At 30.9% G+C, this 20,267-nt stretch overlaps 4 protein-coding genes across 6 annotated transcripts in view; 3 read left to right on the forward strand and 1 right to left on the reverse strand.

The window, feature by feature from the left end:
* LOC126760985 (heat shock protein 23-like) overlaps window positions 1-20,267 on the forward strand; it is a 450,653-nt gene that overhangs the window by 46,410 nt on the left and 383,976 nt on the right. The window lies entirely within an intron of this gene.
* LOC126760971 (adult enhancer factor 1) lies at window positions 458-3,444 on the forward strand. Of its 3 annotated transcripts, XM_050476821.1 has the most exons (4): window positions 458-763; window positions 2,108-2,481; window positions 2,542-3,213; window positions 3,308-3,444. In XM_050476821.1, the coding sequence occupies exons 2-4, from the start codon at window positions 2,382-2,384 to the stop codon at window positions 3,442-3,444; spliced, it is 909 nt and encodes a 302-aa protein (XP_050332778.1). In that variant the 5' UTR covers window positions 458-763; window positions 2,108-2,381. The 3 variants fall into 3 exon arrangements, with proteins under 3 accessions (XP_050332778.1, XP_050332776.1, XP_050332777.1); XM_050476819.1 differs by having other exon boundaries at window positions 459-763; window positions 2,108-3,213; XM_050476820.1 differs by lacking the exon at window positions 458-763 and adding an exon at window positions 995-1,167 and having other exon boundaries at window positions 2,108-3,213.
* On the forward strand, window positions 3,454-7,411 carry LOC126760984 (uncharacterized). Its single transcript, XM_050476837.1, has one exon. It carries the CDS (start codon window positions 3,454-3,456, stop codon window positions 3,988-3,990), a length of 537 nt encoding a protein of 178 aa, XP_050332794.1. The 3' UTR covers window positions 3,991-7,411.
* LOC126760956 (uncharacterized) lies at window positions 14,831-18,064 on the reverse strand. Its single transcript, XM_050476781.1, has 4 exons — window positions 17,046-18,064; window positions 16,299-16,976; window positions 16,095-16,224; window positions 14,831-16,030 (listed from the first exon to the last, which is right to left on the reverse strand). Exons 1-4 carry the CDS (start codon window positions 17,952-17,954, stop codon window positions 15,372-15,374), a joined length of 2,376 nt encoding a protein of 791 aa, XP_050332738.1. The 5' UTR covers window positions 17,955-18,064; the 3' UTR covers window positions 14,831-15,371.

The following is a 20,267-nucleotide window of genomic DNA, read 5'->3' on the forward strand; positions in this document are numbered from 1 at the left end:
AATACCCAAATCATATAAAATCTACTACCGGTAAAAGTTGTACATTTGGAAATTATGTTAGGTATACATATGTGTGAACATACCATAAACAAGTAGGTGCCACGATTCTTCCAGAGAAACTAGTTTATTAGGAATATGACAGCTATCAAATATAAGGACAGCAGTATTATGAATTATTTTAATAAAAAAGAGTTAGGCCCACATTTAATCAAAGCATAATTTTAATAAACAATTATTTGTCCTTTTAACTTAATTTTTTATTCAAATTATAATAATATTTTAAAGGGCGAAATGGCTATACATAAAGTACATTTTGAAATAGCTTCTGATCAATATTTTTCACATTTTTACAAATATATGTCAACATATGCAACTCTGTAAATCGACTTTTTGTCTATCGATAATTACGTTAAGTTCATTAAGTTTGAGCTGGCAACACTTCGATTAACAAACAAACGTCAAAAGAAAATTGTGTGTGTCTGGTGCCTGCTAACGAAGAAAAAAAACTTAACTCAATTTTGTAACTTCATATTTTTTGTACGGAAGCAGAAAAGTTTTCTATTTTTTGAAAATTTTCACATTCTTTATAAATGAAGTGCAACAAACCTAAGCGGGCATAGGAAAGAATATTCATACAAGAACAAATACAAGTATGGGAAAGGCATGAGATTTGCAAGTTGAAAAACTGGAAAGATGAATTAAAAAGGGGGGAAATTGGAGTCTATTTTCACTGCATGTCCTCGTCGTCAGGTAGTGCAAGAAGGTAGGTCAACAAAAAGGAGTGTTTTGAATATTAAATATATTTTGCGGCAAAGGAGGTGATGGTGGTGGTAAGGTGTAGTGAGCCTGCAGCAAACTATGCGAGCTGGTTGCGGTAAGCTTTGATGGATTTTTATGAGCCGATCGCGTTTTACAGTTGATGAATGGGGAAGTGAGTGTGTGTTCCTAACCTCAAAAAAGCAAAGTGTTCGTTAGGTGTATTGACAGCAACGAATATCGTCGGTATTATGTGTGAGTGTGTGCGCGCTGCTTATTGTTACGCGAACGGGGTACGGTCGGTGTGTTGAGATATGTAGTGAGCGTGCACCGTGCGGCGAACGTCTAAAGTGGTGATGGTCGCATCGACGACGTCAACGGCCGAAGTGGAAAAACTACTTCACAAATCGGGTTTGTTGAATATATATTCCTTGTTTTCTTATATTTTTTCGATTCGCCAAAAACGTGATTGTGGGTAATATATTGGAACTTTGACGAAAAAATGATCCCCACCTCCGGTAAGGGGTCGCGGTATAATGTTTAAGTATTTCATATACTCTTCTTTCCCTTCAGTCGTAATGTTATTCGATTATGTGCACATGGTAGCGGTCACAGTGCGCTGTCATTTGTGCTGGTAAAAAACGTATGCCACTGCAGCATGCCGCGCGTATTTGGCATTCCATTCAAATCATATGTAAATGCTACTTGCCGCAGTCACTTCAAAAAATTTTCTCTACGCTAAAATATAAGCATTTAATAATTTGTACGGCAATGATCACAATTTAACTTTGATCATTGTTGCTTACAACTAAAATTACTAAGCCACATGGTACAATGCGCAGCGCTGCTGACTTATCGTCGTCACCACTTAAGCGCCGTCATCACTGCCATACTCGTAACGCCTAACCTCGACGCACAACTTTGCTATATTGTAAATTCTTGTGGAGTTTTCATGGAGAAACACATTGTTTTTAATATATGCAAAATAAAATATAAAGAGGTCAAACGAAAAATGAGCCAAATCAAACTAATGAATATTAAACAATAATTTTTTAAACTTCGTTGTCTTTCTGCCAATCGCTTTGTACATTAATATCTTAACAACAACGTGGCGCAAAGCGAGGCATCACTATGCAGCTTTTCTACGCTGCAACACCGCGGAATTTTTTTGAAAAAGTTTGCAGCAATATGATATGCAGAATATGATAAATATTTTCATAAAATATTATAAATCTAAACTTAAATCATTCTCGGAGATTTTAAAGATTTGCTCACTTTTTTAAGAATTTTTATTTATTTTTTCAATTGAGCCTCTCTTCAATTTACACTAATCATATTATTTCCATTGCAGATTTCGTATCCATATCCTCTCTTAGCAAAAATTCTTTTGCTAAACCCACAGTTTCTATGCGTATTCTATTTAGGACCGATATGATATAAGTGGGTTTATAATAGAAAAATAAGCCAACACACCTTATATCTCGCACTTAAATTACAATAAGATCAACCAGCCAAAACAAATAGCAACAAAATATTTATATATCCCAAAAATATATTTGAAACTTAATTGGTAACATCGGCCTACCTGAACTCCTTCAGAGCTTGATTTCCGAAACTTGGCAGAAATGCACATAAAAAATTTGCAACATGCCCATGCGGCTTCAGCCGCTATGGGAAATTGTGAGATTGTCATTGTGTCATCGTCGCCGAACAATGCTGCAGCGGGTACCAACAATAATAACAACAATACTAATAGCAACAATAATAATGAGAATAACACCGTAGCACACCATCAGCAGCAACAGCAATCCCAACAACAACAACAGCAGCAGCAGCACCAGGCCCCAACTACAACAGAAATACCGATTCCGTTCAATATGCATCTAGCTGCTGCCAACACCGAAGCGCACGTTGCTGCTCAAGCGGCTGCTATGGCGGCGGCACAAGCGGCCGCTGCCCAGGCTGCCGCCGCTGAGCAACAGCAAGCATCGGGTGGCAGTAACGGTGCAAATGCCGCAACAATTTTGCAGCAACATCCCTTAGCGCATCTGGTAGCGACAGCAGCGCATAGTCCAGCGTTGTCAGAGCATCACTTCGCTGCCGGCCGGGAAGTGGTTGCAAACGGTCACAGTGCGGGCAGCAGTACGAACGGTGGCGGAGGCGGTGGTGCCAACAGCAGCGGCAGTAGCGGTGGCGGTGGTGGCCATGAAAAACCCTTTCTCTGCAGCGTCTGCGATCGGCGGTTTCGACAGTTAAGCACACTTACCAACCACGTAAAAATACATACCGGCGAGAAACCCTACAAATGTAACGTTTGTGATAAAACCTTTCGTCAATCGTCCACGCTAACGAATCACCTAAAAATACACACCGGCGAAAAACCATTTAATTGCACATATTGTCCGAAGAATTTCCGGCAATTAAGCACTCTAACAAATCATGTGAAAATCCATACAGGTATGTATTGCAATAAATCATACATTTATGTCGTGATAATAAAAATATTTATCCAAACGAGCTTCGTATTAATATAAGATTATTCATATTGCAGGTGAGAAACCGTTCGAATGTGCCGTTTGTAAGAAACAATTCCGTCAATCTAGTACACTTAACAACCATATAAAGATACATGTTATGGACAAGGTGTACGTACCCGTTAAGATAAAGACCGAGGAGGAAGAAGGATGACTAGAGGACATGGTGATCGCTGGCGCACATCAGCGGCCCGCGAATCATCATCGCAATGTGATCACAACCACAATACAAGCACCAGTAACAACAGCAGCAGCAGTGGCGGCCGCCGCCTCTGCCGCCAATCATCATATACATCAACAACAACAACAGCAGCAGCAACAACAGCAACAACACCAGCAACTACAACATAACCACACAAACAACAATCCGAACAATGGTAATACGATTATCGCCACCGCCGCTGCTCCGTCCAATGCAATCGAACATTTCAACGTAACATCAATTGGCGAATTGTCCAACGTGCAATTGAGCAGTATCAATGCACAGCTAGTGGGCGGTAGTGTCACACCCGAGGGTAATCTGGTGACAATGGGTGGCGTGGTCATCGGCCGTATACATTCGGCGTCTTTGCAAAGCAACGGACACACTCTGCAACCGCAATTGCGTACAACAGCACAGCCGGCCACCAGAGAGGAACTGCAACAGTTGGGCGTGATCAAGGTGGAGTCGCCAGCTGCTGAGTTTCAAAATGAGGGATGAGTCGAGTACGAATTGCTGCTTGAGTATATGCTCAAGGAGGACGAGGAGGATTACGCAGCCGCTTGCAATGATAATAAATTAAATGCCAGCAGCGCTAGTGATACTATTGAGGATGTTGGCGGTGGTGGCCACCGTAAGAGCGATGTTGTAATATGTGGTGATGCAGTTGGCAGTAGTGAAAGTGCTGGTAATTGAGATCGCGCACAAGTGCGTGTGACATTCGCTAAGCGTAGTTAAAGCAAGCATATTGAATTCGCGGTCGTAGTTATTGTTGCTATTGTTGCTAGTTATTTAAATGCAGATATCGAAAGTGAAGGAGAAAAGCATAATTAAAATCACCAATCATCATTAGTTTATTACAAAAACTGCTGTTGTTGTCAACTTATAATCATCAACGCCATCAAATTTGAAATTGTAATAAAGTGACATTCTCTTAAACCCTAAAAGTAAAAAAGAAAACAGCAAACCTATAACAAAATCATGACACTTGCTCACACACACATACATACGTACAGTGTTGCAATTGATATGGAATTGTGTATGCTTTTCGAAACTAAAAAAAAAACTCAAACTCTAATTCAAATTCACACAATTAATGCAAATAATAATATTGAACACAACCGTTTGAAATAAATAAGGAAAATTATGAAAATCAAAGAAAAAACAAACCTCTCTAGCCGTTAAGACAGAAAGTAGTAGCAACAAACATGATAAAAATATCTAAAAAACAAGAGAATTAACACAAGCGAGTAAAACTAAAATTAATTTAAATAATTATAGGGGAAATATACTATTTTATGGGGGTTAGTTAAAACAAAAACAAAAAAAATTAAAGCACAAACTGCTGCAAATATATTTTACCGTATACATTTTGAGTAGTATTCGTTATGAAATTGGTTATAAATTCTGTTATTCATTAGTTGTGTAACGGCACTAAGCGCGAAACATGCTTTTCGGTTACTTTAAAATCATGTTTTAGTACGAAAGCCACGTGTCCGGCGTGTGTGTGTGTGTGTGTCTGTCTGTCTGTATGCGACATAGTTTAGCAGTGTTTAATTTCCTAATTAACTAAGCACTTATTGCGTTCCACACACTCCTACATACATACATATGTTTATATGTTTAATTCTAATATAAATAGTTAATGAAAAAATCGCATTAAGTGGAAATTATGACAATAAGCTCATAAAGTAATTACACGCATATTTGTTGTTGGACAGCACCTGCTTACACAATGCACCGTGCAGAATTTATAGCGAAAATCATAGCTTATATTGTGGCACTAACTCGAAAACATATATGGTGGAGTAAAACATATAATTTAAATTCGTTATAATGACCTATTTTGTATTTTAGTTTAATATTAATAATTCACAGCAAATGAGACTTGTTTGTACTTGAAGCTTAACACAACTATTTTTAGGTTATAACACTTAAACGAAATCGAAGTGGCGGCGCAGCAGCATACAGTGCTGTAAATGATGAACTCGCTTTATGTTTATTATAATTTTTTACTTTTATTTTATTTTTCTATTTTTTTTTTAATTTTTTTGGCTAAAAACAAACTAAATTTGTGCTGAATACTTGTTTGAATTGTATGAAACAAAACCTTAGTATAAGGTCAAATTTTAATTTATTACTAAGTTTAGACTGTAAAGTTTATTGAATTTTTTTGTAGTTATAAAGTTAACATGTTTTCCACTACTTTGTTGGTTAATTGAAATTATTATAAATTATTTCATATATACATGTTTAAAATGGCGTTTAGAGGCGCAGTGGAAACGTAAATGCTATTATATATTATCGATGTTTTATTTGAAAATAAGCGAAATGTAAATGAAACTAAAAAAAAAGAAAAAAGAGAAATACAAATTTCTATATATTTTATATAAATTTTAATTTTCCAAACTAAAACAAATTGCCATTAGGGATTACATGCTAAAATCAAGTAAAAAGGTGAAGCGTGGCTGGCAGGCAGGCAAGCGCTTAATGCCGTTGTTAACATCTTATGTGGAGAATAAAGTTGAAGATGAGTTTATGAAAATGATTGCGAATTTCTAAGAAATTGTTTATATATTGTTTATAAGTAGGCATTATTTATGTGCATAACTGTAATAAAATTTAACAACAAAACAAGAAACGAAATTAGTTTACGCCGCTTACAATACTACTTATATGCGGTCTCCTGGAGAAAAAGCTTAAGTTTTCGTTAGCCACAAAGTTGTTGGATTTTCGTTAAAGCATTAAAAAAAAAAAGAATTTACAATTACAAAAATCACTTTCATTCAAAATGAGTGCGCAAAAATTGCTTATATTAAACAACAACACACCTTTCGATTTGTAAATTATACGCTTTATTTTATAGCGCTGGTTTAATGTATGACACATAGTGTTATGAACTTTTAAAAAGTTGCCGCGCATGTGTCACAGCTGAACGTTTTGCATTGTAGTTATATGTGTATGTGAGTGGCAGTGGCGTCAAGCGCTTGGCAATTGCAACAAGTCATTAATAGCGAGTGAGTGTGCATTGCTTGAAAAAAAGAAAGGAAAAAAACAGCAAAAAAAAAAACTAAAATAAAACGGAATTCAAAGCAGCTTACATAGTTAGTATTAGTTTGAAAACTAAAGCGTATCATAATTATATATGCAAGTATGTGTGTATATGTAAATTGAAAATATTTTTATGAATTTCCATGTACTACATGCATATACTAGTATAAATGAAAGTCTGTAAAAAAGCTAAAACACACACACACATATGTACATACATGAAAACCAATAACCAATCAATTAAGAAAGAAAGTGAAACAAAAAACAAAAAACGATACAAAAAACAGCAAAAAAAGAAAAGAAAAAACTATAACGGTATTTATAAATTTTGTTGTACTGTGTATTGTAAGTTAAGCGTGAAGAGAGAAGCAACTTCTATGGCATTGCTGCCCGCATACTGCATACTTATAACACACACACATAGAAGAGGAAAGACTCGTAATTTCGTTTAGGCGTACTCGAAAATTACGTTTAGTTGTCAGCTCTTTTGACTTTGTGATCGTCAAAGGAATTGACCAAACTGAAACTGATAATAATACCTAATAATAATAACTTATTATAACAAATATTATTTAATGCTGGGCGTAGAGTTGCATTAACTAGCACTGCGTTGCCCAAGATGTTTTCCTTTAATTTTGTATAAATATAAAATAAACAAATATAAATAAAATACAATTATTAAACAAAAAAAAAAACAAAAACAACCATAAAAGTTACTTTAGACAATTGCTTGTAAACATAATTACACATACATACGTTTTAAGTGCGAAGACATGTATTTATGTATATGTTAATATTATAATTTTTTGATTGTAAACAAAAAGATACTTTTGAGACTTCATATATAAAAAGCTTACATGCGAAGATTGCACACTTCCACTGGGTTTTCATTTATTCCGTAACTTAGTTTTAGCGCAAAAATATTGGAAATTTTGTTTTTAACTATTTTTTTTTGTTAGAAATTAGAAATTTTGTTTTGTATTTATGATTTGGATTCTGGTAGAATTGTGTTCTATTCGGAAATTATGTTTTGACGTCAAAAATAGAGAAAAATATTAAAATTTTGATTTTTGCTTATGTTTTGGATTCTGTTAGAATACTATTTTATGCGGAAATTAAGCCCTAGCGCAAAAATTAGAGGAATTATAAATCTTACATGCAAAGATTGCACACTTCCTGCACACTTGGGTGTTCGTTTATTCCGTAACTAAGTTTTGGAGCAAAAATATTAGAAAATTTGGTTTTTACTTAGGATTTGGATTCTGGCGCAATAATCAAGTGGAAAAATATTAAAATATGTTTTCGATGCTGGCAGAATTCTATTTTAGTTGGAAATTAAGTCCAGCGCAAAAATTGGAAATTACTTTTGTTTTGGATTTGGGCAGAATTTTATTTTTTGTTTTTAGTGATATTTTTGTTTATGGTAGCCTACGTTGTTTTAAAATTGCAAATTGATGGCGACTTCATGAAATTTTATGAATATTTGAAGGCACGAGTGCATTGTTGAACATTTTTTTTGTTTTATTTTATTTTTATACATATTTTTTGTTTTTAAATCATTTTTATACTTATTTATTTTTTTAACTTTTTTATTTTTTTGTTTTTAAATCATTTTTATACTTATTTATTTTTTTTAATTTTTTTTTTATTTTTATTTTTTTTTTGTTTTTATTATTATTTTTTTTGTATCGATCGATAATTTTTTATGTATCGTTTGATCGAGTGGATTTGTTAACTACTAAAAAAGTATTTCAAAAAAGTAAATTTCAACATTTAAAGTAAAAAATGTATATAAGAATGCATTTAATTGATTTTTTAGTAATAATTTTCGAAATTTTTTTGTAGAAAATGCATAAAGACTGCGTATTTCATTTGCTTCACATCAAAGACATATTTTTTCTAAATTTCTTTGCATACTTTTAGGTAAGTTATGAAAACTTACATCTTTTTCTAAAAACCTGCTTATGCCAGAACCCTTTTTGAATACTTTTTAATGATGGAGAGCATATTTTTTTCATTCGTAACTAGTGCTAAGGAATATGAAGATGGACGGAATCTCTTTTTGTACTTGAGAGCTAATTTATTTTTCTATACTTTCGAAGACCCGGACATTTTCATTACAAGTTGGTTTATATACGGATAATTTTGTTGTTGTTGCATCGGTTAAATGTTGTGAAATTTAATTTGATTTTGCAAAATCATAATTTTCTTTTACAAATTTTTTTTATGAATATCTATTATTTTTATACCAAAAAAAGTCTGTAAAAAATTATAAACTATTTCAATACAAAAATTATGAAAATAGTTTTATTTGAAAATGCGAAAATTTTTGAAATTAAATTTGTTTTTCTCTTGTTGTTTTGCATAAAAATAGCATTTTTATAAAAAAAAAAATTTTATAAAAAAAATTGCTATGAAAAAATGCTTAAACTTGTTCAATTCAAAAGCAATACAAATAATTTTATTTGGAAATGCAGATATTTTTGAAATTAATTTTGGTTTTGTATGGAAAAAATTTTGTTTATAAAATTAATAATTTAATATCTAATATTGGGTTTGATTAGAAATACGAAAAGACTTTTTCAACTACCCAATATTTATGTACAATTTTAGTAATTTTAGTAATTTTCTTTTATAAAAATATTATAAACAAATTTGTAAGTAAAATATTTTCTGGTAAAAAAATTAAAGATTTTGGATTGAAAAATACTGCAAATAACTTTATTTGGAAATATTTCAAAAACAAGAAAGAAACTATAAGTTCATATTTGTGTATTATTCCATGTTTTAAACTTTTTCGAAAATTTATCAAAAAAAATGTTTGCCTTAAAAAAATATTTTTTTTATAACTTACATACATATTTAACGGCGCTAAATAATTTCCTAGAACATTTTGTTGGAATAAATAATCTGCAAAACATACAGTGTGTATGATATATTAATATAATTGAAAAAAGTGTGTTGTTGTTGTTGCTGCTAGAACGAAAATTTCCAAAAAGTTGTGGGAGTGATGGACTATTCTCTTTCGAATATAAATCGGGCCTGTTCCGTTTACGTAAACTAAAATGCCAGAACACGATGGGGTATGTTACGCTGAAAAGTATGCTTCAAAATTCGCTATTTCAAGCTTTTTTGAAGTTTTAAATAACTTGTGGATTTGAAAATTTAACTTTTTTCATTTTATTAACTATTTTTTTTTAAATTTATTATTTAGTTTTCAAAAAAAAAATTTATTCAATTAAACATTTTTATGAAAATTTTAATAAAAAATATAATTATTTTAGCTTTTTATTAAAAAAAATAAACATACATATTATTTTTTTTACAACATAATATTTATTTTATAAAAAATATACATTTTTTCGCGTTTTTATATTCATATGTATGTACATACTGCAGAAATACAATCGGTGACGGCTGTGGCAATACTATCCGAAAGTTTTTGTTGAAATTCATTGAAACAATGAAATATTATTTAACTTTTTTAAAAAATTATTTCCAAAACATCACAAAGTTTCCGTTTTAAAAGCAAAAACAAAAGATAATAATATATAAACATAAAATACATATATCTGTATATATATTTTTAAGCCCAAAGTATACGAAAGCTGTGCAGAGTAAATCAGTAAGCTTGTGTGAGCCGCTAAAATTGTAAAAAAAAATCAAATAACAAAAAAAAACTTAAAAACAAAGCTGCTAATATAAAAGAAAAACAAAAAAATAACGGAAGAAGTGAAGCATGTCAAATATATACCATATGTACTTACTTATATACAGGAATAATTACTCAAGTGTGCTGTTCAAATTGCGCAAAATTTGTAATTCAAAGATGTTAGTGCTATTTTAGATACAAAATAAAGAAAATTATTAAAAAAATTATTTGAAGTTTAGATAAAATGAAAAAAAATAACATAAAATATTAAAAAAATGTATAAATAGTTAAACAAAAAATGCTAATGCTGAGTGTGTTATTTTTATAGTTATTTAAGCAAGTGTATGCTGCAGAGTTGTTTGAAAAGATTTCAGTTGAACTTTTTTGTTTGTGTTTGAATATAATTTTTTATTAATTTTAATATATATTTGTTGATTTAAATTGTTTTATTTAATTTATTAATATTTTTATTTGATTTATTTTGAAATATTTTTTTTTTACTTTAATTTTGAAATACATTTTTTATTTGAAAATATTATTATTTTTTTATTTTTATTTCAAAATAAATTTTTTATTTGTTGTTTTTATTGTTTTTTATTTTGAAATATATTTTTTTAAATTTTTTTTAATGAAAAAGTTGTTGCAAGTGTCTTAAATTATTATTATATTAGCCATTTTTTATTTTGAAATATATTATTTTTTAAGTATTTATGGAAATTTTTTATTTTATTTTTATTTTAAAATTTTTTATTTTACAATTTTTATTTTGAAAACGTTTATTTTAAAGTTTATTTAGTTATTAAACAAATTTGTTTTGATATATACACATACATCTTTTTTAAATGTTTTATTTGATTTTTTTTCTAAATAATTTTTTGAAATAATTAAATTATTGTCATTTTATGCATATTATTTTAAAATTTTTACTTGATTTTTATTTACAACTTATTTTTGAAAGTTTTCATTTTGATTTATATTTTGAAATATTTTTTTTACGTTTTTTATTTGATATTTTTTTAATGGTTTTTTATTTGGAAATTTTTTTTTATTTTTATTTTAAAATATTTGTTTTAAGTTTTTATGAAGAGTTTATTATTTGAAATTTTTTAAATTTTTTTATGGAAATTTGTTATTTGATTTTAATTTGAAAATATTTCTATTTTAGAAGGTTTTATTTTGAAATTATTTATTTGAAAGATTTTTTAATTATTAAACAAATTTATTTTGAAATATTTCTTTTTTTTTAATTTTTTGTTTGATTTTGATTTTGAAATTATTTATTTGAAAGATTTTTTAATTATTAAAAAACTAATTTTGAAATATTTGATATTGAAATAGAATAATTTTGAAATATTTTGTTTTTACATTCTGGTGTGATTTTTATTTTGAAATACATATGTATGTATGTATATCTCGAAGTCTTTCAATTTTTTTTATTTATTTAATTTTTTTATTTAAAAAAAATTATTTTTAACATCTTGAGAGCTCTTGCTTATAGTGGCTTTGATTTATTTGTAAAAAAATGATAATAATTCGAAAAAAAGAGCAAGATAAGGTCAAGTAGTGAGATAAGCTTAAGCAATTAGAATTTATACAGCTATTTTGGAGCGAAGCAATTACAATTAAATATATAAAAAATATAAATATAATTGAAATAAAACGAATGGCCTAATTAGGATGTAGAAAATGTAGTAATGAATGTATTCTGATTATTCGTAGCATATACATACATACATACATACCATATAAGTATGTATCTAGTGAGCATAAAATATTAAATACAAATAGCTGATAAATGTATTTATAACTGTATAAATGTGCTACTTTGGGATATAGTATAGCATAAAAGTAAACATATGTGTATGTAATATATTAACTACATATATAGTATACACATACAATACAAGCATAGCGGTTAGTGGCATAGACTTTTTACGCAGGTGAGAAGTGTAAGGTCGGAAAAAAAGTTCCAAATTTGTAGGCATCGCCGAAAAAAAGTTGAATTAAAAGAAAAACGGATAAATAAGGTATGTATGTAACGTAATACAGGTAGTATATATATGTATATGTATAACAAAAACAATGTGCAGTAGCGACGTTTTTAAATATAGTTGCAAAATCACATGCAAAATAAGTATTGAAATAACAAATTCAAGCTAAATCAATTATACATAAATTGTGTGGCAAGCAATGTGAGGAAAAAAGTCAATCAGGTAGAACCAATTGCGCATAGACATTGTATTCCAGATAAATATATGTACATGAAATGTATTAAAACAAATTAATAAATAAAAATAAGTTATAAAAGCTGGTTTATAAAATATTGCATAAATAAAAAGAAAGTGTATATAAAACAATTTATAATTTATTTTTATTGTGTATAATCCATATACATATATACATATAAATATGTAATTTATTTTTTTTTTTTAATAAACTTTTTTTTTAACAATGCGGCTTAGTTTTACACATATTTTGATAATCTGGATTGAAAAAAATATATTTATAAAGTGGAAAATAGTAAAAAAATTAGTATAGTTTTAAATAATAATTTTTAAAATGAAATTGTATGCAATTAAAATTTTCTTATGTCAAATTTTTGTCAAAAAAAAAATCATTTTCATTTTTTTTTATTAGAAAAAATTATAATATTAACGAAAACAGTTGTTTTCATGGTCTAAAACAAGCTTTTTTTTAGCTTTTTCATAAACATTTCAATAGCATTGTTCAAAATTTTGTTATTTCATAAACTCATTTGTATTTTTCTTTGTATAAAAAATAAAATTCGAATATTTTGACAAATACAATTATTTTTCCACTTTAAAGTATGTTCTCATTCGTATTCAAATTAAAAAATTTCAAAAAAAAATTGTATTTTGTATTTAAATAAAATATGTTAGAAAGAATTATATTTTTGACAAAAACAATTACTTTTCGTAGCTTAAAAAAATCTTTGATCAGGTTTTTCATAAGCATTTCAATATCTTGTTCAAAATTTTCTTTATCAGAAAAAATATAATTTGAATTTTTCTTTGAATAAAAAATAACATTAGAAGAAATTATAATTTTGACAAAAGAAATTACGTTTTTTTGGCAAAAAAAAATATATTTTTTATTTATTATTAATATTTTTCTGTAAATAAAAAATAAAATTTAAAAAAAATTAATTTTGATATAAGCACACATTTTTCACACATCCTTTTACATTTTTTTTAGGTTTTTTTTAAGAATTTCAACTTTTTTGTACAAAAAATTGGTTTTGCAAAACATCATTTGTATTTGGTTTTTTTTTTTTTTTGAATAACCAATAAAATTAGAAAAAATGATAATTTTGATGGTCTGCTTTGCTTAGTCTAAAAAAATATTATCTTTATTATTAATTTTTTTGTTTACGAAACAAAAATTATTTGTATTTTTCTGTTTTTTTGACTAAAAATTTATTTTTTGAGCGATATATTTTACATACATACATAAATATGTATGTATATATATTTTTTTTTATTAAAAATAATCACTTCCAATTTTTGATAAAATCCAGTGTAATAGTTTAATAACTTTAATTTTGATGATCTTTCTGTCGAATTGGCTCAAAAAGTCTGAAAAACTTACAAGGAAAAAATATTATTTATTTTAGATTGAAAATTTTAATACCTTTTAGCTTACCTTTCATAAAATTTTTGCTTTCATTCTTCCTTATCTTATTTACAATAACAACAACAATTATTTTCAAAATATGTATAAACAAAAGTAAAAGAAATTTTAATTTATTTATTTTTGTTTTTGTAGATTTCATATTCAATATTAAAATATTCTGGCTTCGTGGCATACATACTCATATTTAAATACAAAATTCAATTCGTTTCTATTTTTTAAATTTTTCTTGTCTCTTTTTTTGTAAAGCAAACATTGGGTCCATAAATACAAAAAATTATAAAAAAATTTGAAAATAAAAAATTTGAAGACAATTTTTTTTTAATTTTTCGTGTTTATGTTTGTTTTAAATTTTTTTTTTGGAATGCAAATGTTTATAAATTCTGAGTCAAAAAAAAAAAACCAAAACCCATATTTTTTTTAATTTTTAAAACTAACTTTTTTAAGCTGTATATATAAATTTCTTTCAAATACGAAGAAGAAAATTGAAATTATAGTTGCTAAACTAGAAAAAATAGAAAACCAATGTCGATTATAAGTGCAAACAAATATATGATGGATATACATACTATATATACGTAGATACATATCTACAGCTATGTATTTGCGCTAAGTGCGCAGTTGCACTTCCAAGGCTTGCAGACTTGCATGTAAATAGCAGAATTAAAACAAAAAATAAACAAAATATAAAGCAAACACGAATTTACAAAACTATGACACGATTATAAATTTATATAAATGTGTGTATGTTAAATAAATTTTGTTTCAAGTGACAATTAGTTTTTCAATAAAAAAAGCAAAATATACATAAATTAACATTTTTTTTTTCAATTTAAAAAAATAATTTATTTTATATTGTTGAAAAAAAAAAATTATTCGTTTTTCTTTCATTTCCGATAAAATAGAATCTTTTTTCAATAAAAAATCAAAATAGTTTATAAAATAATTTTTTTAATAAAAATTTAATTATTTTAACAAAAAAAAACATAACATTTTAAAATAAATTTTATTTTCGAAAAAACAATAACAAATTGTGTTAAAAAAAACTTCGATTTCGTTCGACATTCAAAAGTAGCCTCTACAAAATGATTCTGTATACTATACCAATGATAATAAGCCAAGAAACAAATATATAAGATATTGTATTGAATACAAGATATAGTAAATGCAGCAAAAGAAATGTTATAATTATTAAATATATGATTAGTAAGCGATATAAATTCATAAGATGAACAAAATAATACAAATAAAGTAAATAGTATGTTTTAAGGCGCAGAAAAAGTGTACAAAAAATTGTCATAAAATCAAAAAAAAAAAAATGTGTTTATTCTTTTTTCAATAATTTGCCAGGAACAAGTTACAAATATACAGTTATATATTTGGGCAGCGCATAGTTCATCAAAAAGGTAGGTAAACTTATAAGAAAATCTATATTATATTTTTAAACTTAGCACCTAAACTACAGCAAAAAAAAGTGGCTAACTGGGATAATACGGTATTAAAAACAATACATAAAACACAAAACAAATTAATCCACTTTAAAGTCAAGCAGAAACGTTTGCCAATCGCTGAAGTCGACTTCTGGATGTGCGATACTTTGCTCCGCCACTTTGATTTGCAAAGCGTGTAAATACTTCAAGTCGGTGCGATATTTTATACGCAAGTCCTGATCAATGCAAATATCCATGAGTTTCAAATCGATCAAAGGCTTCGCCACACGCACGGTCTTACGCAGCTTGTTCTCCAATGTATGTATTTCATTCTCCATGCGCGCCAAATTTAGAAGGCCACCATAGGCTATGGGCGTATAATGTACTGAATGTGCGGTGATCTTCAAACTGCTTACGTTACGTTTATTCAGTATGATTTGCATGAATTCTTTCGAAGCATGCCATTTGCAGTATGCTTTCAGCGCTTCCAGTAGTAGTGAGAGATGTTGCTCGCAAGAGATTTCATCTACAACTTCGCCAGCCTCCTCCATGGCAGCTTGCAGTTCGGCTTGTTTCTTATGTTTCAACCAACGCTTCTTGCGTATGTAGTTAAACACTTTTTCGGGCGAAAATTCCTCGGCATACAAAAAGCCAAACATTTGCAAAAATTGATCGATGAATGTGTAGCGCACATATGGTATGCGCAGCACATCAATGGCGTTGATGTAGTTGCCAATTGAAGAGTTCAAATTGCGATCTGTAAACAAAAGTGTTTATATGAAAAATTTGTAACACCATAAAAAAAAAACAAAAATAGGAACCTTTGAATTTTCGAAAGAAATCGTATATGACCTGCTTGGTATTTGGGCCGAGACGCGGATATTTTACGCCCAAAACAGTGTGTTCGATGTCAGCCGTATTGCTAATGACCATCAGCAGCGAGATATAGCGCTGTAGCAAAAATATATAAAAAGTTCAATAAGAAAAAATATTTCAAGAACGCACACACTACACAAATGACATACCTCGAGTATTTTCAAATAGTATATATTGAGTCCCTTATTTACACCCAATGCGAATAGCAGGAACAGCTGTCGTCCCAAATCACTTAAATGCGCTTCCTCTGCGATGCCCAACACAAATACCGCCAGCGGTCGGCTGTCATTATAGAATAACCAATTTTTATCCTTACTATAGTGATGCAACATCCACATGACGAAGTCATTTTCGAGTATTTGCAAAATTAAACGCAAAACAATGAATAAACGTTCCAAACGCACTGTCGGCTTAAGCGCTGTGAATGTATTCAAGTGTGTGTCGCGCTCTTCCCACTTGCGGTGGTCATAGAGTTCACTCTCCGGTGTTTCCGACACACTTAATCCTGCAGTTCCTTTATTTTTCACAGTTGGTGTGCTAGGTTCAACAGACCTGCATAACTCCTCGGTGTTGCATTCATTGATTATGATTTCGGTTAAATCGAGTATTATGTCGAAAACTTTCTTCGATCTAGACAAACGTTTGTCGCTGCCTTTCGATTTGTTGCTCAATTTTTCGGCGTCCAACGGCCGTTGAAAGAAGCCAATATAAGCGGGGTGCGTTGCGCGCCAACAAGGCGGAAATGTACGCACCATATAGTTAAATAGCTCAATACATTTGTGGTATGTGTGTATGCATGTCGCGTCACCAGCTTTCGGATTGAGACTCTGTAAAAATATTATACAATAACTTTACAAAAAATTTCAGTCAAAATATTAATTTATTATAAAACACACCAAAATTAATTCGATTAAGTTGGTGAAGGTGTCTTCGCCAGGAAATTCATGTCGCTGACACATATCCAAAGCAAGATTCAGAAATGATAGATAGCGTTGTTGCTTTAATGTACAGCGTAGCTGCATTAAACGCGCTTCACTTGGTTTGACCATTTCACTGAAACGTTGTTGGTAGTGTTGTTTGCGACAGTACACCAAATCCTCAGCGCAGCGTGGCGGAAACTCTAAGCACAGCCGTTGCACTGAATTCAGATATAAATTAGAGAACAACGTGGTCAGCTTATCTATGGAGTCTGTTCGGTGCGCAGTTTTGCTTTCTTTGTTGGTTGTTGTTTCAGTGGGCGTTTGTGCCTCTGTAGCTTCATTTTGGGGTTTCTCATTACTGTTTGGCACATTTTCACTTGGCTTGGAATTTACTTCTGCTGCAGGTGACTGTCCCACAGCTGCATCACATTTTGCTGCTTCCATACTTTCATTATCTTTATCCACCACCATCAGTTCGTTTGCGGTTACCTGTTCAGCATCAATTTTCTCACAACTTTCTGCTTCCTTCAGCCCATTGGTCTCTAATCGGCCTACTTTTTCAGGTATTTTGTCACCATCCTCTGCATTTTCATTATTTTCATCAGTGGTTTTACGCCTCCTAGCAGTGGGTTCTGCCTCGACATCCTCCATTGTATTTGTTTTACTGTTTCCACTTCTGGTGCGTCTGCCAGTCACAGTTTTGGTTTGGGTAAAATGCTCAGCTGTTATGTTTCCTGCTGCTTCTATATTGATATTTGAGTTTGAAGAGCGTAAAGCTCTTGGGTTTTGGTTAGTTTTTTGACTTTTTATAGGCGACTTTAGAGAAATATCTTTACTTTTGGTCGTATTTGACGATATTAAAACTTTCTTGTTTTTGCGCGGCATTGTTAGAAATATAAATAAAAGCAGTGCTGCCAGCTGATATGGTATGAAGGAAATCTGACGCGGTTGGTTTATTCTTTAATAAAGTAAGGTTTTAAACAACTTTTCCGTTTACTTTTTATAAATAGCTTATCTACAAAGTATATTATTTATTATAACGGTAATATTTTACAAATTATTTTAACTTAAAAACAAAACAACAATAATTTGGCGCGTTCAGTGTGAGAAATTAAAATTCTTAATAGAAAATGCAGTCAGGCAACACTCCTTTTTCTAATATGCAGTTTACACCCAATTATCTTCACCCAATCATTCTTAAGATAGGGAAAAAGGTTATGTTATCCAAAGCGGCGCAAAACTCCAAAAAACTGCGCAATACTTGCTATCACCGATGAACAGATCCGAGGTGTCATCCATAAGATCAATTCCTCTAAGGCTACAGGTTGCATTTTACACTGTCCACTTCAAGCTGAAAAAGCATTTACACAACATGGCTTTATCTTCTTGGGTAAACTGCCGGTTCTGCGACAGGGAACCTGAAACACTAGAACACCTGCTAATCGACTGCACAGTAGTGTGCTGACGCAGGATTAAGGCCCTTTGATCCATGTTTCCAAATAGGGATCGCATCGCCTCACTAGCAACTAGCAGAATATCGGACTCTATCAATATGTTGAGGCTATGTGAGTCTTTGTGACTTAGGAGAGGGAACAATAGAACTAAGGTCGCGGCGCAATCCTCATGTGATAATCTAATCTAATTTTATTATTATTTTACCCATGACGGCATAAACATATTGATGCTTAAGTTTGCTATGATCGACGGGTGTAAAGTATCTCAACGAGGTTCTCAACTTGTTTCTAACCACTCTTCGCATACCGATATGTGGAAAAACGGAGTAGAGGTCCCGTTACCAAAACCTATTAACCTAGGGAAGTCTTATCGTCAGGTAACTCTCCTTTTCACAGTAGTGTAGAAGCTTTAGGCTTTGATTTATTCCTTTTTTCACACACCATTTGAATGTAGTTAATCGCAAACATGATTTCCGTAAACTACGCAGCACTTAGGGTCATCAACGCCCAGATAATCTCTTATCTCAATCAAAAATTACCCTACGAGAGAATGATCCTAGCAGGGTTGGGCTTGTTAAAAACTTTTGACAAAGACTTAAAGGAGATTCCATTGAGTTTACACTGATGAATGAACGATATTGTCGTGGGACACTAGAGTCGATGACGTTCGCAAATGAACGCCTATCCTCTAGCCGCTACAATATCATTGAGTCGCTGACCGGCAGTACCTGGTTCAAGAGCAAAGAGACGTTGCTAGCTACTTACAAAGCAATCGACTGGCCGGTCATAAATTAGGCAGCTCCGATATGGTCGCCTGGCTGTAGCAAGATGCAGTTGAGGAAGGCACAGACATGTCAGAGTACCGCACTCTCGGACTTCTACAGGATCTTTCTTGATGTCCAGTATCGAAAACGTACATAGTGAGGATTGTATGCTCCTGGTTAAGAAACATAATGCAGCATTTCTCTAATACTGTGACGGCCTTTAACATGCTCAATTTTGGTTTCGTCGATTGCGTTCCGGTAATTTTGATGCCTAAGCTACTCCATTCAAATTTCCCTCTGCCATTCGCAGCTGAATCGCAAAAAAATCGATCCATTTCGGAAGTGAATAACTACTGGTCATGAAAAGTGGGCCATTTACGACATAACCAAGCGAAAAGGTCGTGGTTGAATCGCGATGAACAAGTGGTAGCCAAGCCAGTATTGTGGGTCAAGAAGGTTTTTCTTTGTATTTTGTGGAATTGGCAGATAATCATCTACTAACTATCCATATTTGAGCCACCACGCACCGCTTGGGTATAAGCAGCCTTTGTACACTGGACACGCAGTCGATAATAAATTCTGAAGCAAATTTTCAGTTTGTGCAAATAACCAAAATACCTCTTGATCAACAATGGTCAATGATCCTTGTACAATTCTTTGCGGTTGGTAAATCTTTTTCTCGTTTCTTGCGAAACAGTCACTCGTGCGCGGAGCTGACAAAAACTGTAACAACATTATAAATTAAAACGACAATTTTGGTGCTCATTAAAGGTACTCCACATGCGGATTCGAGCGAATTGCCAGACACTACCGGCAGACAGCTACAGTGGCGTGTACATACGTATGTACATTTGTGGCAGCAATCAGCTCAGAAAAGCAATCAACTGTCATTGGGTAACTGTAGCAGCCGGCACCTGTAACGGCGATTGCAACCGTGTTTGCCTGCCTAACTGTGCTTTTGCCTAAAATTAGAACATGCA

This window comes from Bactrocera neohumeralis, chromosome 6 (genome assembly GCF_024586455.1).
Source record: "Bactrocera neohumeralis isolate Rockhampton chromosome 6, APGP_CSIRO_Bneo_wtdbg2-racon-allhic-juicebox.fasta_v2, whole genome shotgun sequence".
NCBI lineage: Eukaryota > Metazoa > Arthropoda > Insecta > Diptera > Tephritidae > Bactrocera > Bactrocera neohumeralis.